The sequence below is a fragment of the Carcharhinus amblyrhynchos genome, chromosome 18 (genome assembly GCF_965287045.1).
Source record: "Carcharhinus amblyrhynchos chromosome 18, sCarAmb.v2.hapA, whole genome shotgun sequence".
NCBI classification, from domain to species: Eukaryota; Metazoa; Chordata; class Chondrichthyes; order Carcharhiniformes; family Carcharhinidae; genus Carcharhinus; species Carcharhinus amblyrhynchos.
In genome coordinates this window covers 40,014,481-40,040,914 of record NC_137341.1, presented here as the reverse complement: position 1 = coordinate 40,040,914, position 26,434 = coordinate 40,014,481, and the positions used below count along the sequence as shown (strand labels likewise).

The window sequence follows — 26,434 nt, the reverse complement described above, 5'->3', positions numbered from 1 at the left end:
TACTGTCATTGCTCTGGAACTCTGAGGCGACTTTATCCCAACAAGTGCAGACACAAAAACAATTCCACTGTTAGAGGTACTAAATTCTGCGTTATTAAATAGAAGCAGAGTTGCTATCTTCCTGCCCTTCCAGCAGCTGCTGCTTTTTGGCCTACTGCCAAAGCTCTCTCGCTTAACTTCAGTGAGCCTTTCCTTTCCAACTCTTTTCCATAGCACTCAGAGAGCTGCCAGCACTCTGGGGACGCTGGAGAATATTGTCAGCGTTTTGAGTGGACGTTAAATGAGAGTAAATATTAGTCCCCGCAGGTCACCTCATCTCTGCGCAGTACAGGCTTCAGTGGATTTCTCCTGAATTGTACACAAATTTCAGAGTAACTACCAGCCAACTCAAAATTGCAAAGCACCTCTCACAACCTCAGGTATCCCAAGTATTCCACTGCCATAGAATCCCTACAGTGCAGAAAGAGGCCATTCGGCCCATCGAGTCAACACCAACCGTAATCCCACCCATGCCCTATCATTGTAACCCCACAGATTAATACCCCTGTCACTACGGGTCAATTTAGCATGGCTAATCCACCTAACTCTCACATCTTTGGACTGTGGGTGGATACCAGTGGGGTGGAACCTCGGGAATGGTTCCCTACAGGAAAATTCAGTTCCATGTTTTGTGTAGGAGAGTGAAATCGACTTCCATCATACTTACAGATTGAAACTTAGAATTGAATAGAATCCCTACAGTGCAGAAGGAGGCCATTTGGCCCATCACGCTTGCACTAACAACAATCCCACCCAGGCCCTATCCTCACGTATTTACCCTGCTGGTCCCCCTGACACTAAGGGGCAACTTTAGCATGACCAATCAACCTAACCTGCACAACGTTTGAAGTGTGGGAGGAAACCGGAACACCCGGAGGAAACCCTACACAGACACGGAGAATGTGCAGACTCCACACAGTGACCCAAGGCCAGAGTTGAACCCAGGTCCCTGGCAGCGATGCTAACCATTGTGCCCTGGGGTACTGTATGGCATCCCTGTTGCCACGGCAGGCAAATGTGCACCACAGCCTCAATGATCATCTTTGAACCGCAGTTCGAAATTCAGAGCCCGCTTCATAAAGCTGGGATGCTAATGTTATTCAGAAGTGGTGCCACTACCCACTCATCTGTAACATGAAGCAAATAACATGAAACAAGAGTTCCGGTTGTAATACGGGGTGGATACAGAACTACATCTTGGCAGCACAATGCAGTATGCAGTCCTCATGTTTTGATTTGATTTATTATTGTCACGTGTAAGCATACAGTGAAAAGTATTGTTCCTTGCGCACTATACAGACAAAGCATACCATTCATAGAGAAGGAAAGGAGAGAGTGCAGAATGTAATGTTACAGTCATAGCTAGGGTGTAGAGAAAGATCAGCTTATTTGTCTATAGTATTCCATGATGACATTCTGAGTGTAACCGAGCAGGCCACATGCAGTTGCTACATGCTGACAATCGAAGCCTTAAGCTGCAGATTTGGCACCTTGTTATACCAATTTATCAAATTCCGTGCAATCAATCGAGCAAATGATACAGAAGAAATCGTTCTGGGCTGAAGTTCAAATGGCTTCTGACATTTTCTTTTAAATTATTCATGAGTAGGATGTGGGTGTTGTTAGAAAGGCCAGCATTTATTGATCATTCCTATTTGCCCTTGAGAAGGAGGTGGTGAGCCAGCTTCTCAATCCCCTGACGAAGGTTTTGATGCGACTGTGTGTCTTGCCAGCCTGCAGCAGAAGGCAGGTAAGGGCCAACCACATTGAGGATTGGATTGTAGGTCCGATTGCAGACTTAGTCCTGTTCGGGCACCCTCTGCTCCATGGAGGATCCCCAAACTCTAGTGCAAAGGTGGCCTTCATTAGAAGAACAACCCCTCAATTCCCTCCCTCCCTCCCTCCCTCCCTCTGCACCCCCCGTCCCCCGTCCCCGTCCCCGGAGGCCTACAGGGCCTGCCTGCCAGGCGATACTGCCCCACTCGCCCTTACTTCAGGCCACAAGGCTGCTCCTGATCCAGCGTCTGCTGTAGTTCTAATAGTGGCCCCCACTCCTGATGGCGCTGCTGAGACCAAAAAGCAGCTAGCTCTCTGGCCAGCAGTTCTTAGACGTGGGATACCCTGCCTCAGGAGGGAAGCAGAAGCCATGTCCCCCAAGTGTCAAGTTGCCTGAGTGTGCAAAATGGTACTGTGGCTTCCAAGGCTGGCAAACACAAGCTCACCTGTCACTTTCTGGCAAGACCTACATGTTAAATGCTGCCCTTGATGTTAGGATCTCTCCAATCTGGTTTCCCACCCTGCCAAAGCTCCAAAACTATCCATATCAAAGTCACAAATGATATCCCATGGGAATGAGGCAACAATAAACATTCCCTCCTGACCTGACTACAGCTCTAACATGGCTAACCACACCGTCTAGAGTGGCAGGGTGGCACAGTGGTTAGCACTGCTGCCTCACAGCTCCAAGGACCCGGGTTCAATTCCAGCCTCTGGTGACTGTGTGGAGCTTGCACTTTCTTCCCATGTCTCCATGGGTTCCCTCTGGGTGCTCCAGTTTCCTCCCACACTCCAGAGATGTGCAGATTAGGTTGAGTGGCTATGCTAAATTGACCCTAGTGTCAGGGGAATTAATGAAGATTGCGGGAATATGGTCTGGGTGGGATTGTGGTCAGTGCAGACCCGATGGGCCGAATGGGCTCCTTCTGTACTGCAGGGATTCTATGATTCCTAATTCTATCTACCTCCTCCAATCTCTCGCTTCCATTGTCCTGCAAGTTGGAACTGCTCTTACCTGGTTCCATTCTTATTTATCTGATTTTATCCAGAGAATCACTTGCCATGGCTTCTCTTCTTCCACTTGCTGGATGGGTGCAGCTCCAACAGCACTCAAAAAGCTTGATGCCATCCAGGACAAAGCAGCTTGATTGGCACCACATCTGCAAACATCCACTCCCTCCACCACAGACGCAGCAGTGTGTACTATCCTAAGACGCCCTGCAGCAATTCACCAAAGATCCTCAGACAGCACCTTCCAAACCCACCCCACTTCCACCTAGAAAGACAAGGGCAATAGATACGTGGCAACATCACTACATGCAAATTCCCCTTCAAGCCACTCAGTATCCTAACTTGGAAATATATCGCCATTCCTTCACAGTGGTTGGGTCAAAATCCTGGAATTCCCTCCCTGTGGATCAACCCATAGCACATGGGCTGCAGCGATTCAAGAAGGCAGCTCACCACCACCACCTTCTCAAGGGCAACTAGGGATGGACAATTGTAATGACTTCAGTCAGGCCATTAAAGTTGGCCTATTGGAATATGAACTCCCTGATTAAGAAGTCAATTGATGGGCCAATCGGGGAGCCTTTGACTTGTATTTAACTGGGAGTGTCAGCACTTTGGGGTTCCTAAAGATAGACTGCTGACGGACTTGTAAATAAATGGATTTTGGTAAGGGACTTCTGCCTCCAAAGATTTATTACAGCAATAAATCTGGCTAGCCCGCGATGCCCATGTCCCAGGAATGCATAAAAAAGGATGTATCCTTGGCTGTTCCCTATTTCTCATCTGCATGTCTTATGAGGAAAGGTTAAACAGATTGGACTTGTTTCTATTAAAGTTTAGAAGAGTGAGGGGTGACTTGATTGAAATATATAAGAATTATATATTTCAATCGATCCCGAATGATTGTGGGAAATATGTTTCCTCTTGTGGATGAGTCCTGAACTAAGGGGCATTACCTTAAAGTTAAAGGTCACCCTTTTAGGACAGAGATGAGGAGAGTTTCTTTCTTTGAGGATTGTGTAACTTTTCAAGGCAGAGGTAGATAGATTTTTACCAGGCAAGGGAATCGAAGATTATTGAGGGTAGATGGGAGTGTTCAACCTGAAACACAAACAGATCAGCTGAATGGCCTTTCCTGCTCCTATTTTATATGTACATGCTGCCTCTCAACAATATCATCATTGCATCAGTTTTCACACATACACTAATAACAACCAGCCCTTCCTCACTACCATTCCTCTCAACTTCTCTCCTCTTGCCACATTATAAGATTGTTAATCTGACATCCAGTACTGGAAGGGCAGAAATTCCCTCCAATTGAATATTAGGAAGACTGGAGTCATTGTCTCTGATCCCCGTTCCAAAACTCCATTCTCTAGCTATGGCTCTGGCTACTTTCTGAGGCTCATCCTGACTGTTCCCAACATGGTGTGGTATTTGACTGCAACACGAGCTTCTGACCACATATCCGTGCTCCCACCATGACCACCTGTTTCTATCTCAGTAACATCACCCGATTCAGCTCATTTGCTACTGAAACCCTCGTTCGTGGCATTGCTACCCCTCTGGACATAACTCTTTCAAGGCTCCTCCGACTGGCCTCCCACATTCCACCTTCTGTGAACCTGAGTCCATTCAAGACACTACTGCCCGCTACTAACACCAACCCCCACTCAGCCATCGGCCTTGCTCATTGACCTGTACTGGCTCTCAGTTTGGCAACAACTCAAATTCTGATCCTTGCAATTAAATTTTTCCATCAGCTCGCTAATCCATTTCAACCTCCATGATAATTTGCTTTATTCTACTAGATAAATGTAAGTTCTCCTTGTTGGACTCTCAGACACACCCAAGGCAGCAATTCCCCGACCTTGCCTGCAGCTGGGATTCTCCAGTCCCGCTGCAGTGACGGAATTTTGGCTGAGGGTCAAATTCTCCATTCTCGCTGGCAGTGGGGACAGGAGATCAGACAGTCCCGGCCCTTATCTTCCCACACTTGACCTGTACTCTGGGAAGTCTCCAGAACATCGATTTGAAATACTCGGTAAAATGTTGGGGTTGGAGGAGGGAGATGAGGTGAATTTGTTTTTTTTTAAGCAGCAAGTGCACGCTTGCTGGAATACGCTACACAAAAGGATGGGAGATACTGATTTAATCTGAACTTTCAGAAGGTTACTTTCGAAAGGAACCACTGCTATTCTCTCAGGTAGATGTAGAAGATCCCAGGGTACTGATTTGAAGAGAAGGGGTGTTCTCTCCGCCAATATCTAACCCTCAATTAACATCAACAAAACAATGATTCTCTGGCTGTTCCTCCATTGTTGTTTGTGGATGATTGTCTATTTCCCATAGCGCAACAGTCCAAAGATGTGCCAGTTAAGTTGATTCATAGAATCTTCTAATCCTACAGTGCAGAAGGAGGCCATTTGGCCCACCCATGACCACAATCCCACCCAGGCCCTATCCCCATAACCCCATGTATTTATCCTGCTAGTCCCCCGATCCCCAGGGACAATTTAGCATGGCCAATTCACCTAACCTGCACAACTTTAGACTGTGGGAGGAAACTGGAGCATCCGGAGGAAACCCACGGAGACTTGGGGAGAACATGCAAAATCCACACAGTCACCCAGCCAGGAATCGAACCCTGGCACTATGAGGCAGTGGTGCTAATCACTGTGCCACTGTGCTGCCCCATTAGCTATGATAAATTTCCCCTTGGCACTCAGGTTGGCACTAGCAGGGTAAGTACGAAGGGTTACGGTATAGGGCCTGGATGGAATTGTTGTCAGTGCAGGCTCGATGGCCAAATGGCCTCCTTTTGCACAGTAGGGATTCAATGTCTGCATTCCAAAAGTAGAGTATCTCCTCTGAAAGCGTTTTGGAATCTCCTGAGGTCATGAAAGGTGCCAAATAAATGAAAGTTTTCCCCCTTTTTCCTAGTACATACTCGTAAACAAATTTCAGGGCTGTGAGGAAGGAGTAAGGTAATGGAACTGATTGGACAGATTTTTTTTCTTCACGGTTCCACAATGCGGCGATTGGCTTCCTCCTGCGCTGTTTGGTTCTCGTGAAGGATTCTCGATTTTTGCTGACTTCAATCCCTTCTTGTCGCCTTTCTTTTTCAGAGCTCTTAGGATCTGCCAAGAGGGTGAATGTGAACTTCCAGGACCTGGACGGGTGAGTCAATGCTATCGAAAGTGTCTCGGCAGACTTCCATCACAAGCCACTGCATGAATAATATTTGACTTTGTACCTCAGTCCTGAACTAATCACAGAACAATTTGGGTTGAGGAAGTAGATTTATTGTGTCATTTTAAAAATTGACTGTCATATTTAACCTGACACTCAGCATTTTCCACACCTCATTGCAGAAACAAGGTTATGTCCTGAGTTTGTCTCCCAGTTGCATACTATTCATGGATATGTACATCTGTGCCTTATTAGTTCAAAACGTTGGAAGATTTGTCACTGCAATGCATCTGCTTTCCCTTTGTAAATTGTTGTGTTTAAGAGCACTGCATATACCTGTTCTGTGGAATCATAGAAGAATCCCCACAGTGCAGAAGGAGGTTATTTGGCCCATCAACTCTGCACCAACCCCCTGACAGAATATCTTACCCTAGATCCTCTCCTCCTGTACCCCCCCACATATTTACCCAGCTAATCCCCCTTACCTACCCACTTTGCGACACTAAGAGGCAGTTTAGCATGGCCAATCCACCTAACTTGTATACCTTGGATATTAACGGGCAATTTAGCATGGCCAATCCCGCTAACCTACCCACCTTCGGACACTAAGGAGCAGTTTAGCATTGCCAATCCACGTAACCTGCGCATCTTGGGACATTAAGGGGCAATTTAGCATGGCCAATCTATCTGAGTTACACATTTTGGGACACTAAGGGGCAGTTGAGCATAGCCAATCCACCTAACCTGCACATCTTGGGACATTAAGGGACAATTTAGCATGGCCAATCCCCCTAACCTACCCACCTTCGGACACTACGGAGCAGTAGAGGATGGCCAATCCACCTACCCTGCATATCTTTGCACTTTTGGAAGAAAATGGAGCACTTAGAGGAAACCCATGCAGACACCGGGAGAATGTGCAAACTCCATACAGACAGTTACCCAAGGCTGGAATTGAGCCTGGTTTCCTGGCGCTGTGAAGCAATAGTGCTAACCACTGTGCCACCCATGTGAAATAATACTACACAGTCTTCCATTTAATGCTTAATAATCTTTATCTCTCATACCTTGATTTTGTAAGGGACAGGACAGGATGGGATTGAGATGTAATGAAGACTAGTTGCGCACAAATTTGTGGGTCACATTTTAGGCATCTTAGATAGTATCCTGGAATGGATGGTGAGTTACTACAGGGTTTAACCTCTGTTGAAGAAGCCGTATATATTATTTGTCTCCTCAGTGACCTCAGTTAGCCACCAGTGTGGCCTACTCCACCCAAACCAGGAGCACCCAACCCATAATCCCATCCCACATTGCAATTCCAACACCTTCCCCACTTTCTCTCTTGGAACTGGTCCAAGGGCCAGGGCTAGTGAGGGCTAAAATGATATTTTCTTTTGGGGTGAGCTGCACACTGAGGTTCTGAGCCCTGCCTCAATATGCAGATGAGGACTATGTTCTGGTGGGCCTCAGGCTTCTTGTTCTTGGATCCCTCAATGAAAGTCTAACTCCGAGCTCTTAATGTTGGTGCCAAAATCATATTGGGATTATGGAATATCTGAGATAAGCAGAGCAAGGCATTGATCAATGTGGCTTTGTGGCTGCTAGCCTTGACTTATGGATTGAAATAGAATCTTCAAAATATAGTCTTCAGAAAAGGGACATCAATGGGATTGTGGATGGGATTGCCCCAACCCCACAGAGACAATGGTGGCATGGTGGTTAGCACTGCTGCCTCACAGCACCAGGGACTCAGGTTCAATTCCCGGCTTGGGTCGAGTCTGCACATACTCCCTGTGGGGATTTTCACAGTAACTTCATTGCATCGTTAATGTAAGCCTACTTGTGACACTAATAAATAAACTTTAAAAACTTTAGTTGTGGAGACGGGAAGGGACAGGAGTTTCTCAAGGATGAACTGCCAAGGGAATCAGCAACATGCTTCAGAGACAGGCAGCCAATTTCAATCCAATTCCGATGATGCTCTCAAGGCCACTTAAAGCGGATAAGAATCAGCCAACCCATTTTGGGAGGGAAAGAGAAAGAAGGAATGGGAGCTCACACTCTGACAGTGGATGTGTGGGTGGGTGAGCCCAGATATTTAATGGTGACGACATCCAACTCCTGAAAACGCAAGAGGTAAAATCTGTTGGAGCAAATCCAAGTTTCCAGCCAGCTGCCGAAGACCGGAACATATCCACCGCTGTCGACCCATCAATCAGGACAAGTGATTGAGGAGCACCAAATAAGTCGCTACTTTGGGTGGAAGTCTGGCTTGGCAAGACCACAGACCTTCAGCTCCCCTGCAGAGAGACAGCGATGAATGGACCCATAGGCAGCAGCTGGAATGTTTTGCAAACGTTCTTTGTGTGCGAGGGAAATACAGTCCCCACTAACACAAAAAAAAAGGAGTGTTCCCTTCCAGTTAGGGAGCACTTCAGCAACCAAGGGCATTTAGCCTCCAATCTTCCGGTAAGTGTTCTCCAAAGGTGGCCTTCAAGACACACGACAATGCAGAATCGCTGAGCAGAAACTGATAGCCAAGTTCTGCATGCGTGAGGGTGGCCTTCACTGGGAACTTGGGTTCATGTCACCCAACGTGTAACCTCCACTGTTTGGCCTGAGCTTGCAAAATCCTACTAACTGTCCTAGCTTCACATCTCTCTAACCTGTGATTAGACCTCTCTCCACTTGTACTGTTTGTACCTGTAATGACTCGGTTACCTGAAAAGATTTGCATTCCAACCATTTATCTTGCAATTGTGTCTTTGTCGATATGTATGCTGTGTTTGTGAAATCCACCTCCCCACTCAGCTGATGAAGGAGCAGCGCTCCAAAAGCTTGTGATTCCAGATAGACCTGTTGGACTTTAACCTGGTTTTGTGAGACGTCTTACTGTGCCCACCCCAGTCCAATGATGGCATCTCCACATCACAGGAAAAAAAGGAAAAACAAACCTCCATGATTTGGGAGTTAACGCCATTCAATTGAAGTGACTTTGATGTTTCAGGCATGTTAAGGTACTACTGGGCCCAACCATCATTTAAGAAGTATGAAGATTTTTGTTATAATGGTGTGATTCCATTACACTGATTTCAACCAACAGGTAAAGTTCATCGTGTCTTCATTGACCTTAAAAAAAAAATTACCGGACAACAGGTTCCTGGGCCTTTTTTCGTGTGTTGCTATAGAAACACAGGTGACTGCCTGCCACTATTATCTAAAATGAATTGCACCATTAGTTTTCAAAAGAAAGACAATATATTTTTGCTTGAAATGCTTCTAGTTGCGCACTTTGTTTCTATTTGATGTCAAGGCCCATCACCATTTGCCTATATGTTGCAGAGGTATCATTTAACCAGGCATGTTGTATTGGGATAGATATTGCCCGTGAGGTTCTCGCGCTGTCCGTAATGACTCCAGTGTCTGAAGGAAAGAACGTCAGTGTTGTCTTCAGCGATGTTGGTTTTGGCAGTTTCATTACTGTCGAGAAATAAGAAACCTGTGTCTCTGCGGTATATTTTGTGGCCTCTGAATGTCCCAAAGCGCTTTGCAGCTGATGAAATACTTTTGAGGTGCGGCCACTGATGTAAGGTAGGAAATACTGCATTGCAACAGCAACTACACCTGGAAAGTACTTCAGAGGAGGTGGGAGAATGGTACTAGGTGAACTCATTGACAGAGCGAGCTGGTGCAGACATAAAGGGCTGAACAGCCTCCTCCTGAGCTGTTACAATTTCCCGCGAAAGTACTTTAAAAGTTAAAATTTATTCATTGTCACAAGTAGGCTTACTATAATGAAGTTACTATGAAAATTTCCGAGTCACCAGATTCTGGCTCCTGTTTGGATACGCTGGGAGAGAAATTAGCATGACCTAAACAGCACCTCTTTAGAATTGTGGGAGAAATCCCACGCAGCCATGGGAGGAGCACATGCAGACTCTTCACAGACAGTGATCCAGGCTGAGAATCGAACCTGGGTCCTTGGCACTGTGAGGCAGCAGTGCTAAACACTGTGCCACCCATTTTGGGACGGTAGCGTGCGGTGCTATATAAAATCAAGTTTTTCTATGCAGCGCAAGCTCCCACAAACGGCAATGGCACAGATTTCAATAGAAACACAGTAAATAGAAGCAGGAGGAGTAGGCCATTCGGCCCTTCGACCCTGCTCTGCCGTTTGTTTTGATTATGGCAGATAATCAAATTCAATATCCTGATCCCGCCTTCCTCCATTTATCCCTTGATCATTTTAGCCCCAAGAACTAGAATAGAACAATTTTCTTTGAAAAGTGGCCATGGTACCTTTTTCTTTTCAGTTCATTTATGGGATGTGGGTCATCCCAAGTTGCCTCTGAAATGAGAAGCTCACTAAGGCCATTTCAGAGGGTTGTTAAAAGCCAACCACATTGCTGTGGTTCTGGAGTCACATGTAGTCCTGACCAGGTAAAGGTGGAAGGGACATTAGTGAACCAGACAAAATCTTATAACATCATTTTTTTCACCTGCCAGATTTTTTATTGAATTCAATGTCACCATCTACCATGGTGGGATTCAGACCCAGTTTCCCAGACCGTTGCCTGGCACCTCTGGGTTACACGCCAACCCCTCCTCAGAAATCGTGTGGACATTGCTGTGCTTGAGGTGCTGTCTTTCGAATAAAATGTTAAATCAATGTTCCCTCAGTGCTCGCATTTATTTAGCACCTGTAATTTGGAACAATCATCCCTAGGTGCTTGTTCAGACAACATTGGACATGAGCCAAAGCAGGAGATACGCTTTGCGGCACGGTGGCACAGTGCTTAACATTGCTGCCTCCCATCAGCAGGATGTGGAGTTGCCAGCATTGGACTGCGGTGAGGCACAGTCAGTAGTCTCACAACACCAGTTTAAAGTCCAACAGGTTTATTTGGTAGCACGAGCTTTTGAAGTGCTGCTCCTTCATCAGGCATTCACCTGATGAAGGAGCGGTGGGTCCGAAAGCTCGTACTAACAAATAAACCTGTCAGACTTTAACCTGGTGTTGTCAGACTACTTACTGAGCCATCACCAGGGGCCTGGGTTTGAGTCTAGCCTTGGCTGAATGTCTACGTGGAGTCTCCACGTTCTCCCCGTGTCTACATGAGTTTCCTCCGGGTGCTCCAGTTTCCTCCCACAATCCAAAGATGTGCCGATAAGGTGGATCAGCCATGCTAAATTGTCCCAAAGATGTCTGGGTTAGGGAGAATAGTGGGGTAAATTGGTGGGGTTACAGGGATAGGGTCTGAGTAAGATGCTCCATTGTGGATTGGATGGGCTGAATGGCCTCCTTCTGAACTGTGGGGATTCTATGATGTGAAGTGGAGCAATTCAGTTGGTCAAAGATACAGCATTGTGGACTTCTGCACTCAGAGCTTATCTTTTGACTCTGGGTTGAGAATCTGACCCATCGCGGCAGGGCTGGTTTAATTGGGTTGCTTGGTGAAGTAGTTGGTGCTCACTATATAGTAGTATGGTTTGGGGCTAAAAGCATGCCTGGGCTGACACTGGGGCCTCTGATCAGCTGCTGAGCTCCCTGGTGAGCTGCTGACTCTTTATAATGATTGATTTGCCATTAATCCGTGGGGAAGTTTCAATTTACCACAGGCTGGAGAGCTATTAACAATACATGGACGAGTGAGCACTGAGCAATAAGTGGGTAAACAGTCATGAATTCCTTTAGTGGTACCACTTGTATTTACTGCTCCAGAATTTCATCTTGTGCCCTATTCGACATGTCAATCACCTTTCTTCTGTATGTTATGTGCAGAGTTGTTTACTTCCTTACTTATAAAATTCAGGAGTTCTTATTCTCATGTTCAAACTCCCCATCATCTTGCTGGCCACTAACCCTACAGCCCTCCAAGACCTCTGTTCTCCTCCAACTCTGGCCTCCTGCACATCCCCTCAATGCTTTTCTTCACTATTGGTGATCATGCCTTCAGCTGCCGAGGCCTTCACTACTGCTATTATCCTCTCTCTAATCCTCTCCTCTTCCTGACTGTGCTGTCCTGCTTTCAATCACTACTTCAAGCTTACCTCTTCGGCCGAGCACTCAAGCATAAGTCCAAGTATCACCTTATGTGGGGAGGCAATGGCCTAGTGGTATTATTGCTAGAATATTAATCCAGAAGCTCAGCTAATGTTCTAGGGACCCGGGTTCGAATCCCGCCCCCCTATGGCAGATTGCGGAGTTTGAACTCAATAAAAAAAACCTGGAATTAGGAATCCACTGATGACCGTGAAACCATTGTCGGAAAAAAAACATTTGATTCACTAATGTCCTTTAGGGGAGGAAATTCAGCCTACGTATGATTCCAGAGCCACTGTAATGTGAGTGACTCTCAACTACCCTCCAAGAATAACTGGGGATGGACAATAAATGCTGGCCAGCCAGCGACACCAATGTCTCATAAATGAATGAAGAAAGCATACCTCTTCAGCCAAACACTCAGTCATCTGTCCAAGTGTCACCTTTTGTGGGGAGGCAATGACCTGGATATTATCACTAGACTATTAATCAATAAACTCAGCTAATGTTCTGGGGACCTGAGTTCAAATCCCACCACGACAGATGGTGGAATTTGAATTCAATTAAAAAAAGTCTGGAACTAAGAATCTACTGATGACCATGAAATCATTGCTAATTGTCGGAAAAACCCATCTGGTTCACTAATATCCTTTAGGGAAGGAAATCAGCCATCCTTATCTGGTCTGGTTTACATGTGACTCTTGAGCCACAACAGTGCAGTTGAATCAGGAGATTCTTAATTCCAGATATTTTTTACTGAATTGAAATTCCACCATCTGTCGTGACGGGATTCAAACCCATATCCCCAGAACATTAGCTGAGTTTCGGGATTAATAATCTAGCGGTAATACCACCAGGCCATCACCACCTCTGTTCCCTGCCGATCTTTGGATAGTGGGATGGGAAACTCCACCAGCCTAAAAACCCTGGCCATGGGGGTTTAGGTTCCAAGGGTACAGGTTCATAGCTCCTTGAAAGTGGAGTCACAGTTGGACAGAGTGGTGAAGAAGGCATTCAGCATGCTTGGTTTCATCGGTCAGAACATTGAATACAGGAGTTGGGATGTCTTGTTGAAGTTGTACAAGACATTGGTAAGGCAACACTTGGAATACTGTGCGCAGTTCTGGTCACCCGATTATAGGAAGGATACTATTAAACTAGAAAGACTGCAGAAAAGATTTACTAGGATGCTACTAGGATTTGATGGCTTGTGTTATAAGGATAGACTGGGACTTCTTTCCTGGAGCTTGGAAAGCTCAGAGGTGATCTTATTGAAGCCTATAAAATAATGAGGGGCATAGATCAGCTAGATGATCAACATCTTATCCCAAAGGTAGAGGAGTCGAAAACTAGAGGGCATAGGTTTAAGGTAGGAAGGAAGAAATACAGAAGAGTCCAGAAGGACAATTTTTTCATTGAGGGTGGTGAGTGTCTGGAAAGATCTGCCAGAGGTAGTAATAGAGGTGGGTGTAATTTTGTTTTCTGAAAAGCATTTTGACAGTTATTTGTGTAAGATGGGTATAGAAGGATACAGGCCAAATGCATGCAATTGGGATTAGCTTGGCGTTTGAAAAAGAAAAGGGTGGCATGGACAAGTTGGGCCGAAGGGCCTGTTTCCATGCTGTAAATCTCTATGACTCTGAGATGTCTCCAAACCTACTTTGTCTGATCTAACTCAGTCCAACTCCTGCGTAATGATTTCCATTTGATATGGAAATCCTTTGTCACCAGGGAAAGCTTTGGAAACACTTTAACCATGCATAAAGTACGGGATTGGAATAGAAGCCAGTGGGACGAACTCATTAATTTTTCCAGGGCAGCAAACCAGTCTGGTATCGAGTCTCAGTGGACTACTAATATGTGTAGTAAAAAGTTCATTCTTCTGAGGCTGGTTTCTCCCTGCAGACATGGGGAGAATGTGCAGACTCCACACAGACAGTGACCCAAGCCGGGAATCGAACCCAGGTCTCTGATGCTAACCATTGTGCCACCACGCCGCCTCTAAATCTTCCTCCCAAGAGAATTTCAGCAGGAGACAATGGTTTGCTTCTATGGTCTAACTCCATAGATAAACTGACCTGGGATAAAGAGAACTTTGTATTTCCACGTGGATGACCAATCTCCTCGCGACCCCCCAAAAAACTCCCAAACCTAAAAAATTTGAACACTTAGTGGTGGATCCATGTCCTCACACTGTAATCCTCAGAAAGCAGCCTTTTATTTATTGTTGTTTTAAAAAACATTTGAATTACCTGCCTTCCATTGGTCATGTGGCCAGGTTGAACCCACTTCAAAATCCCGTTGATAACCAGGAGAGAGAGTGCCATGTCCAGTAATCTTCAGCACCATCAGTGTCACCACCTTACCCAAACTCAACCCTTCTTGGTATAATTTTCACAAGGCACTGGCACACTGCCACCCATCTTGCTGCTGGGGGCTTACAGACGGCCCCACAGCGTGAATCCATGGCCAGGCCAGCTCTTCCTGTTGCTGAGCATTATGTTGTTGTTCTTGTTGTTTCTCTTCCCACACCTGTGGGCGGCATGGTGGCACAGTGGTTAGCACTGCTGCCTCACAGCGCCAGGGACCCGGGTTCAATTCCGGCCTCAGGTCACTGCCTGTGTGGAGTTTGCACATTCTCCCTGTGCCTGCATGGGTTTCCTCCCATAGTCCAAAGATGTGCGGGTTAGGTTGATTGGCCATGTTAAATTGATCATTAGTGTCAGGGGAACTCGCAGGGTAAATACGTGGGGTTACGGGAATAGGGTCTGGGTGGAATTGTGGCTACTGCAGACTCGATGGGCCAAATGGCCTCCTTTTGCACTGTAGGGATTCCATGGTTCTATGACCTAGTGGTATGTAAGGCAGGCTTTCATCTCTTCCTCATAGCTAATTTTTCCTGTAACCGGTTGTGGGCTTATTGCTTGAGACATCACCACTCCACATCAGGCATGACTGACCAGGAGGCTCTTCCGCTCTTGCCACCTGCCGTGGGCATGTTGGGAGAATCTTGCAGGTTGATACTCAACCTGTTCAGCTGCATAATGAGTATACCTTCCTTTGGCTATCAAGTCCTGGAGTGGGACTCAAACCTAGACCTTCTGGCTCAGAGACAAGGATGTACCAATATGGAATTCATGAGAAACCTCTTTACTCAGACAGTGGTTACAATTGGCAACTCACTACCACAAGGAGCAGTTAAGGTGCACAGTAGTTAAGGAAAAGTTGGGGTGGCACGGTGGCACAATGGTTAGCACTGCTGCCTCACAGCACAAGGGAACCGGGTTCAATTCCTGCCTCGGGTCACTGTCTGTGTGGAGTTTGCACGTACTCCCTGTGTTTGCATGGGTTTCCTCCGGGTGCCCTGGTTTCCTTCCACACTCCAAAGATGTATAGTAAGTCTTCGGAGGTGGAAATCCCTTCACCAGAATTCCTTTATTTACAAGATTCAACAACACTATACAGAGTGCTCTCAATGTTTAGTCCACATCCTGAGTGCCAGAGGAACTGACGCTCTTGTTTAAGTACAGGGTGTGGGGCTCCCTGATTGGCCCTTAATAAGGGTATTCATATTCAAGTAGGGCCACCTCCATTGCCAGATTAAAGTCATTACAGGGTTAAATTGATTGGCGATGGTAGATTGCCCTTTAGTGTCAGGGGGATTAGCAGGGTAGTGGGGTTACAGGGATAGAGTGAGATTGCTGATGGTGCGGGTTCAATGGGCCGAATGGTCTCCTTCTGCACTGTCTGGATTCTATGATTCTAGATAACCGCATAAGGGATAAAGGAACAGGATGAGATGTTGGTGGGGTTGGATAAAGAATGGGATTGGCGTACGGAGACAATATGGAAATGTTGAATCAAATGGACAGTTTCTTTGCTATAAAAGTGATACCAGGGTCAGAGCGGGATTTAACTCCCAAACCAGCACACGCACCTGCTTGTTAAACTGACCTGCAGTTCATTCCAGGGTCAAGTAAGTGCTTGGGGTCATGTTTACCAGAGGAAACAGCTTTATCCGTTCCCCAGAAGGAAAGAAACATCAATTGAAGGTCGCAAAGCGCACTGGTCAGAGTCCAATTTATTCCCAAGAGTGGTGTTTCGATGATCATCCCAAAGGCGACACAAACAAGGGTCATCAAGACATTTGCCAAGTGTATGAGCGTCATTCTGCGTAACTTCCTTCCTTCATAATTTTATGTCAGTGTTAGTGTTTGACAGGTTTGGAGTGGTCCCACAATCTGATGCTCACACTTCCTCGTGGTACTGTATTTTTTTGGGTTTTACTGCAGATTTTATTGCCTGTCACATTTTAGATCACCCTCGTAGGTTTGGAGTTTAAAGTTTGCTTATTTATTAGTGTCACAAGTTGATTTACATTAACACTGCAATGAAGTTACTGTGAAAATCCCCTAGTCGCCACACTCTGGCACCTGTTCAGGTAACATTGACAGAGAATTTAGCATGGCCAATGCGCCTAACCGGCACATCTTTCAGACTGTGGGAGGAAACCCATGCAGACGTGGGGGGAGAACATGCAGACTCCACACAGTGACCCAAGCCGGGAATCGAACCTGGGTCCCTGGCGCTCTGAGGCAGCAATGCTAACCACTGTGCCACCATGAGTGAGTGCTAACCTTGCCATTCGGACCCGAGTGAGTGTTAATCCTGGTTTGGAGCTATTACTGGAAGTTCAGCATTATGCAGGGGTAATAAAGAACAAATCCTAGCTTGTAATTATTTTTCAAACTGTCTGTGTTTGTCCTCCAATCCTCATTAACACTCAAGCATCACTTCAGACCTGATTTTAAATGGAAATTACAATGAAAACTTGTTAATCCGTGAGCAAGCAAGCAGCGACACCATGCAGCAATATTTAGAGTGCAAAATCTAATATCTATTTTCTTTTATTAGTAATATTTACATGTGTAGTTCTCATTCTTGGGGTTGGATCTATAGATGCTGAGAAATTGTTTCCACTTGTGGGAGAGTGTGTAGGATCAGAGGGCATAGTTTCAGAGTAAGGGATCGCCCATTTAAGACAGAGATAAGGAGAAATTTCTTCTCTCAGAGCGGAGTGAATCCGTGGAATTCTTTCCCACAGAGAGCTGTGGAGGTTGGGTCATTAAGTCTGTGCAAGGCTGAGATGGACAAATCCTTAATCAGTAAGGGAGTCAAGGGGATAAGGTGGGAAAGTGGAGTTGAGGATGACCAGATCTAATCAGTCATGATCTCATTGAATGGTGCAGCAGACCCGATGGGCCGAATGGTCCACTTCTGCTCCTACATCTTATGGTCTGTCATTTCTTTTCCCCCCTGTGAAGATTCCAGACCCTGTTTAGTTAAATTAGTTTAACAAACAGATTGAGCTGCTTGTGTGATCTTTTGCTGGTTGCCATGGTTTGCTTGGGCACTTTGACACTTTGCTTCAAAAATAATTGGCTGTTGTACATCGAACTGAATACATCTCGCAGTCTGTGCATGTTTCAGGAGGAACCTGGCTCCTCCCTTCAACCATTACAGATCGAACTCCAGTTAGAACTGAGTGCATAATTAAGCTAATTCAGCAGGGGCCTGGATTTATTTGTTTTTATTTCCGGCTGCAGTCAAACCCCTCGGGCCTCAGCTGATGGCACCCTCGGCTCAGGGTTCAAATCCCCCTCCAGTGACTTGAGCACAAAGTCCAGGTTGGCCCTCGGAGTGCAGCACTGTGTGCTGAGAGAGTGCTGCTCCCACGGAACTCCCAGCTTTTGGACGAGATGTTAAACAAAGCCCTCTTATTGGACACCGAAAATCCCATAGCACTACTTAAAAAAAAAAGATCAAGAAGTCTTTCCACGTGGGCTGGCCATTAGGAACATAGGGATTTAGTTTTAACTTACCAGGTGTAAGTTTTTCACTCGGAGGGTGGTGAGTGAGTGGAATCGGCTGCCGTCGGTGGTGGTAGAGGTGAACTCGTTGGGGTCTTTTAAGAGACTTCTGGATGAGTACATGGGATTTAATGGGATTGAGGGTTACAGATAGGCCTGGTAGGTAGGGATATGATCAGCGCAACTTGTGGGCCGAAGGGCCTGTTGTGCTGTAGTTTTCTATGTTCTAAGGTCAGAAGCAACTCCACCCTTCGCACCTGTTTTGCCATTCACTCAGATCATGGCTGATCTCTCCCTGTCTCAAATCTATCTCCCCACCTGTTCCCCATATCCCTTTATTCCGTCCTTAATCAGGCTAGTTTTATCCCTTATCCAACTTCATTAAAGAGATGACTATAAGAAGTTTTCAGGGGCAGAAGTCTCTTCACCAGAATCCCTTTATTTACAATTCTAACACTAGTGCTATCAGTCAGCAGTCTACCTTTGGGAGTGCCAGAGGAACTGACACTCACAGTTAAGCACAAGGCAAATGCTCCCTGATTGGCCCATCAATTGACTCCTTAATCAGGGAATTCATATTCCAATAGGCCAACTTCAATGGCCTGATCACAAGGAAGACCACAAAGAACTACAAAGGTTGTGAATGTCGCTCAGTCCCTCATGCAAACCAGCCTCCCATCCACTGACTCTGTCTACACTTCCCACTGCCTCAGCAAAGCACCCAGCATAGTTAAGGACCCCATGTGCCCCAGACATTCTCTCTTCCACCTTCTTCCGTCAGAAAAAGGATTCAAAAGTCTGAGGTCATGTACCAACCGACCCGAGAACAGCTTCTTCCCTGCTGCTGTCAGACTTTTGAATGGACTTACCTCGCACTAAGTTGATCTTTTTCTACACCCTAGCTATGACTGTAACACTACATTCTGCACTCTCTCCTTTCCTTTTCTATGAACAATATGCTTTGCCTGCATAGCACAGAAGAAAGAATACTTTTCACTGTATGTTAATACATGTGATAATAATAAATCAAATCAAATCAAATTGAAGTTATTACAATGACCTGGTCGTGAACTATTTATGAGAGCTTGCTCTACACAGATTGATGGGCTGAATTTCATAACAATAGTGGCTGCACTTCACAAACAGTTCATTGGCTGTAAATTGGACTTTGAGGGTTGGAGGTTGTGAAAGGTGTGTATAAACGCACTAATTCCTTTTCATGACTGGACCCAAAGGGAGAGCACAAAGGCAAGCCCAGACAAACAAGAGTACTGGGGCCAGAGCCCTTCGACCTTTCTTCTGGGCGTTTGCTGCAACTGCAGTTGGAGGTGGGATGGGGACCGTGTGGATCTGAAGGGCCCCAACATGCCAGACTGTTCCCACCACCTTACACCCAATTGTCAAACAAGGTAACTGAGAGTAAAGATCGAAGGGAAGCAGAAGTTTTGGGGCAGAAAGATTTTCACAATGATCTGTTTGTTTTGGATGTATGTCAATAGAAAAGTAAACTAAAGTAGGGTTTAAAATGGGTTTCTCTTTATTGCTCTTTATGGACCAAATAGAAAGTAGTTGAGGCCAAATGTTGTGTGGTTTGAAGATGAAGTCTCACAACACCAGATTAAAATCCAACAGGTTTGTTTGGAATCACGAACATGCGATATGCCATTCACCTCATGAAGGAGCAGTGCTCCGAAAGCTCATGATTCCAAATAGACCTGTTGGACTTTAACTTGGTGTTGTGAGACTTCTTACTGTGCCCACCCCAGTCCAACGCCGGCATCTCCACATCATGGTTTCAAGAAGAAATTAGATTTAGCTCTTGGGGCTGAAGGGATTAAGGGATATGAGGGGAAGGTGGGATCAGGATATTGAATTTAATGATCAGCCATGATCATAATGAATGGTGGTGCAGGCTCAAAGTGCCGAATAATCTACTCCTGCTTCTAGTTTCTATGTTTCTAAAACTGTAACCAATTTTACCTCCCCCACATCCGCTCTTTAACTCTGTATACATTTCCAATAGATACTTAAATGAACATGCAGATTTACAGATGTTCCAGTCATGGTGGGTGGCGGGGGTACAGTGGAGGGGGGGAAGGGAGCGGAATATCCTCCCAAAACAGCAATGTTAAATAAATTGATCACAAGTTAAGCGTGTACAAATTCCAGATCTGATCAAATTGCCACAAGAAGCAATATAATCTGTGCAAAGAGCAATGAGACGCGATTCATGAATAAGTTGAGATCACTAAACGTATCCAGGCATGGGCCAGATAGTAGGAAACGACCGAGGAATTTGCTGAAACTCTGGTTAACGTTTAACATAACAGAGACCTATTCGTACAGGAGTTGCATCGGGACTGACAATAGGAAACTTAACCTTAATATTTTAAAAAAGGAGTAAGACCTAAATTGGCGAATCCTAAACAAAAGGAAGAGAAGTCGTCTGGAACATTTTCTGAGATGTCACCAAGTGATATCTGAAAACACCAGAGTCCACAGGGGACAATCAACATGGTTTTAGCACCAATAAACTTTGCACCATAACTCTATTAGAAATATTTACAGAAACATACAGTGCAGAGTGAAGCTATTCAGTCCATCATATCTGTGCCAGCTCTTTGAAAGAACAATCTGATTATTCCCGCTCTCCCTGCTCTTTCCCCACAATCCTTGGGTGAGATTCACCGGCCTCCCAGCCACGTGCTTCCCACCGACAGGAGGTGGCGAGTTGTTTACTAGCAATGGACTTCTCCAGTCCCAACGTTATGAATGGGAATTCCCATTGATGCCAGTGGGAAACCCGCAGGAGGAGGTGCACTGCCAGTGGGATCAGAAGATCCATTTTTTCCATTTCAAATACATGCTCAATCTTGCTGAGATAATTTGGAGAACAAAGGGGTCTCCTCAGTGGTGATCCTGTAGGTTGAGGTAATGTGCGTGTCTTTGATTGTGATCCTGAGTTGCTCTGCTGGCACCCCAGGAGATAACTAAACAATTGGAATGGGGACGTACTGTCATTTCCTTGGCATTTCAAAAGGACACCCCATCCAGTTGTCCATCATCTTTGTCCATCAGTTAGAAAGTTCTGAGCCAAACCATGATTGCAGGTTGGGGTTTGAGGTGTGGTCATGCCGTTGATATATTCCATTAGAACTCTGTGCCAGTCATTAAGATTGGCAAAGTGATGGCCTAGAGGTATTATCGGTAGACTATTAATCTAGAAACTCAGCTAATGTTCTGGGGACCTGGGATCAAATCCCTCCAAAGCAGATGGTGGAATTTGAATTCAATAAAATAAAACTGGAATTAAGAATCTGCTGATAACCATGAAACCATTGTTGATAAAAACCCATCTGGTTCACTAATGCCCTTTGGGGAAGGGAACCTGTAGTCCTTACCTGGTCTGGCCTACATGTGACTCCAGACCCGCAGCAATGTGGTTGACTCTTAAATGCCCTCAGGGATGGGCAGTAAACTTTGGCCTCGACATCCCATGAATGGATAAAAACTAAACGTAGTCTTTTGGTTTGATTTATTATTGACTCATGTACTGGGATACAGTGAGAAGTTTTTTTTTGCGCACTATACTGACAAAGCATACTGTTCATAAAGTACATAGAGGTGCAGGAAAGGAGAGGGTGCAGATTATAATGTCACAGTCATAGCTAGGCTATAGAGAAAAATCAGCTTAATATATGATAAGTCCATTCAAAAGTCTGATGGCAGCAGGGAAGAAACTGTTCTCGAGTCTATTGGTATGTGAAGAAGGTGGAAGAGAGAATGTCTGGGGTTCTTGATTACGCTGACTGCTTTGCCAACATAGTGGGAAGTGTAGATGGAGTCAATGGATGGCAGATTGGTTTGTGTGATGGACTGGGCTACATTCACAACCTTTTGTAGTTTCTTGTAGCAGGAGCCATGCCAAGCTGTGATACATCCGGAAAGGATGCTTTCTATGGTGCATCTGTAAAAATTGGTGAGAGTCGTACCAGGCATACCAAGTTTCCTTAGCCACCTGAGGAAGTAGAGGGCTTGGTGGGCTTTCTTAACCATAGTGTCAGCATGGAGCGACCATGACAGGTTGTTGGTGATCTGGACACCTAGAAACATTCCCTAGGAGCACTAACATGCAGAGGGATCTGGATGTGCAGGTCCACAACTCCCTAAAAGTGGCAACACAGGTGGCCAAGGTGATTAAGAAGGCGTATGGCATGCTTGGCTTCATTGGCTGGTTAGAGTTAGAAAATCATTTTGTTGCTATATAAAACCTTGGTTAGGCCATATTTGGAGTATTGCATGCAGTTCTGCTCACCACGCTACCAAAAGTATCTGGAGAATGCAAAGAAAGTTCATCAGGTCATTGCCTGATCTTGAGCATGTTCGCTATGAGGAGAGGTTGAATAAACAAAGATTGCTTTCACTGGAAAGATGCAGGCTGAGGGGAGACCATAGAGGTCTACAAATTTATGAGGGGCATGACAGGATGGATAGCGAGAGGCATTTTCCAAGGGCGGAAGTGTCAATTACACGGGGGCACAGGTTCAAGGTGAGAGAGAGAAAGTTTAAGGGAGATGTGAAAGGGAGGTTTTTCACGCAGAGTGGTGGGAGCCTGGAACGCACTGCCAGAGGAGGTGGTGGAAGCAGGCACATTAGCAACACTTAAGAGGCACCATGAATAGGGAGGGAATGGAGGGATATGGACAGAATAAGGGTATAATGCTTTGTTTGTAGTTTAGTTAGGGCATCATGTTTGGCATAGGCTTGGAGGGCTGAAGGACCTATTCTTGTGCTGTATCTTTGTGTCCTTGTTCTAAATGCGAAGCTCTCGGCCAGTTGCCGTTGATGTAGATGGTGTGTGAGTTTGTGACATTTACACGCAGTACAGACTCCCAATCTGGAATTTAGCCACGGCCTTCATTTTGAAATGGAGCATTTTTTTTGAAAGTTCCGGAAATACATCAGATACCTTTCCCATCCTTTTCCATGTTAGTCTGACTCGGACAAATACTTTAAATAACTAGAGTAAATGCAATTAGAACACAAAGTTAGGTTCTTCAATGAGACATTAACGGCATTTAAAATGAGCAGGTAGAATGCTAACAAGAGTAATTCAGGATAATTGGGAAATAATCACATGCTGATTTATGACATTCACAATCTTGTTTTTTCTGTATGCCAAAAAAAATTAGCTTGACAATTAGTTCATCCGAATACTGGATCTGTTGACCTTTTCTGGTCACGGCTCTGGGTTGTAAAGCTGATGAGAGAGAATCAATGGAAAAGTGCTTAAAAATGAAAACTCGAACAATTGGCAAGGATAATAGGAAGTGCTGTGGAAAGGAGCATGGATAGGAAAGATACTAGCTCCGATGCTGCGGAATCTACACTTCCGTCTACACTTCCCGCTGCCTCGGAAAAGCGGCTGGCTTAATTAAGGACCCCATGCATCCCGGACATTCTCTCTTCCACCTCCTTCTGTTGGGAAAAAGATACAAAAGTCTGAGGTCGCGTACCAACCAAATCAAGAACAGCTTCTTCCCTGCTGCCAGCAGACTTTTGAATGGACCTACCTCACACTAAGCTGATCTTTCTCTACACCCTAGCTATTACACTTTCTTCTTTCCTTCTCTATGTATGGTATGTTTTGTCAGTATAGCATGCAAGAAAACAGTACTTTTCACAGTATGTTAATACATGCGTCAGTAATAAATCAAATCAAATCTGTGTGGGTGGAACTGGGGAACACTAAGGGAACAAAACATTAGTGGCGGGTTTGTATAGAGGCCCCCGAGCTACAGACACGTTGTTGGAAGTAGCATTAAGCAGGAAATTAGAGACGCACGTGATAAACCCAGTGATTATGGATCACTGTCTGAGAAATCTCCTGCTAATGGCAGTGATGTGAAACACTGGATGCACTACTGGATCATCTTCCCACCTGATAGAATGGGAGAGTGTTGTAATTTATGGACCTGAATCTTAATAAAGGAGACTATGATGGCATGAGGCACGAGTTGGCTACAAAGAATTAGGAAACATCACTTAAAAGGATAATGGTAGGCAGTCGATGGCAAACATTCAAAGAGCGCACAGGTGAACTGGTTATTCTTCTCAGGTGGGAAAGGTGGCCAAACTATGGATTGCAGGGGAACTTAGAGATTGTATTAGATCCAAAGAAGAGGCATAAAAATTGGCCAGAGAAAACAGCCCACTCGAGAACTGTAGGCCAATAAATCCCCAGGACTAGCACCACAGGGACAGCAGCGATTCAGGAAGACCGCTCATCACCACCTTCTCAAAAGCAATTAAGGATGGGCAATAAATGCTGGTCTATCCAACGATGCCCACATCCCATGAATGAACAAGAAAAAAAATTCTGGATCATAATTGCTCATTGCATAAAAATACCCTCAGCTCTGCATCCCTGGGGTGGCACAATGGTTAGCACTGCTGTCTCACAGCGCCAGGGACTCAAGTTCAATTCCTAGCTTGGGTCACTGTCTGTGCGGAGTCTGCATGTTCTCCCCATGTCTGCCTGGGTTTCCTCCGGGTGCTGTAGTTTCCTCCCACAGTCTGAAAGATGTGATGGTTGGGTGCATTGGCCATGCTAAATTCTGCTTTGGTGTACTCGAGTGTGGTGACCAGGGGATTTTCACGGTTACTTCACTGCGGTGTTAATGTTAATGAACTTTACAACTGTTAAGTCAAAATGTCTCATTTTAAATTTAAGTGGCAATTTAAGGGAGCGAATTGGACATCTTTATTCACCCCATCTGACTCTCTTTTTGAATGATTTGAATTAGCTCTGCTTGTCTAAATAATCTCATGGTAAAGCAAAAAATGCAGTTCAGCCAGCAAGGTGCAAGAGATTTTAGTCACAAATTCCTTCAGATGTGCCAGACATGTTAAGGCAATGGCAAGATGATGCAGTGTCCTGACCATTGTTGCAGTGATTAGATCTGAGGTGATTGTTAATGTGTGTGGACCCTTGTTCCTCATCTGCCTCTACGTTTGAAGGAATCTTCAGTCACATCACCAATACTGCTGGGAGCAAGAGCCCCCCCGCAGACAAAACAACAGCTAGCTACATGTCAAACCCATTAACCAGTCCGATCCCCAAGGGCTCTCGCTACACAGTTGGCACACAAGGAAAAGGCATTATTATGGGCTGTTTCATTCTGACCTTCAGCTGGAGTCTGTTCTCACTGTTAGCTGTTATCAACATCATTACAAACATACAGACAGTACGCTAGCACAGTGGTTTGCACTGCTGCCTCACAGTGCCAGGGATCCGGGTATGATTCCTGGCTTGTGTCACGGTCTGTACGGAGTTTACACATTCTCCATGTGTCTGCGTGGGTTTCACCTGGTTGCTCCAGTTTCAAAGAACAGTACAGCCAAACCTGCACAGGTCATGTTGTCCTATCGAGACCAACTGCTTATGTCCCCCTATTCCTCATTTGTTAATATGTCTAATCAGATAAGTCTGAAGTGTTGCTAATGTAACTGCCACAATCACCTCGCTTGGCAGTGCATTCCAGGCCCACAGCACATTCTGTGTAAAAAAAAACTTACCCCACACCTTTTCCCCTGAACCTTTCCCCCATTATCTTGAACTTGTGCCCCCTTGTATTTGTCATTTCTGCCCTGGGAAAAAGCTTCCAACTGTTCACCCTATCGATACCCCTCAGAATTTTATAAACTTCTATCAGGTTGTCCCTTAGCGCCCATCTTTCCAGGGAGAACAATCCAGTTTATTCAATCACTCCACGTAGCTGGTAAACATCTGGTAAACCTTTTCTGCACTGTGTCCAAAGCCTCCATATCCTTCCGGTAGTGTGGTGACCAGAATTGGACATAGTATTCCAAACATAGCCTAATCAATGTTTTATACAACTGTAACAATTTTTGCCAACTTTTATACTCGATACCCCACCCAATGAAGGAAAGTATGCCATATGCTTCCTTCGATACCTTCTCCACCTGCGCTGTCACTTTTAAGGATCTGTGGACCTATGCTCCCAGATCTCTGTGTGTCTATGCTCCTGATGGATCTGCCATTTATTTTATAGCTCTCTTAGCTGACTCGGATCTACCAAAATGCATCATATCGCATTTTTCCGGATTAAATTCCATTTGCCATTTCTCTGCCCAATTTTCCAGTCTATCTATATCCTGCTGTATTCTCTGACAATTTTTATCACTTTCTAAAACATCTGCAAACTTGCTAATCAAACCAGTTACCTTGTCTTCCAAGTCAATTATGGACTAGTTAGTGACTGGTGGCATAGTTTTGTATGGGGAAGGTCATGTCTCACCAACCTGATTGAGTTTTTTGAAGAGGTAATAAAGATAATTGATGAGGGAAGGACTGTGGATGTAGTTTATATGGACTTTAGTAAGATATTTGACAAGGTCCCACATGGCAGTCTGGTACAAAAATTAAAGTCACATGGGATTCAGCGTGGGCTGGCTAGATGGATACAGAACTGACTTG

The 26,434-nt window shown here is 45.3% G+C and overlaps 1 protein-coding gene across 6 annotated transcripts in view; it reads left to right on the top strand.

The window, feature by feature from the left end:
- The window catches only part of caskin1 (CASK interacting protein 1), a 634,002-nt gene that overhangs the window by 369,233 nt on the left and 238,335 nt on the right, over positions 1-26,434 (top strand). For all 6 annotated transcript variants that reach the window (XM_080206871.1, XM_080206870.1, XM_080206867.1 and 3 more), the window contains exon 2: positions 5,955-6,006. In XM_080206871.1, coding sequence (XP_080062997.1) covers positions 5,955-6,006 — 52 coding nt within the window. The remainder of the gene's footprint in view (positions 1-5,954; positions 6,007-26,434) is intronic.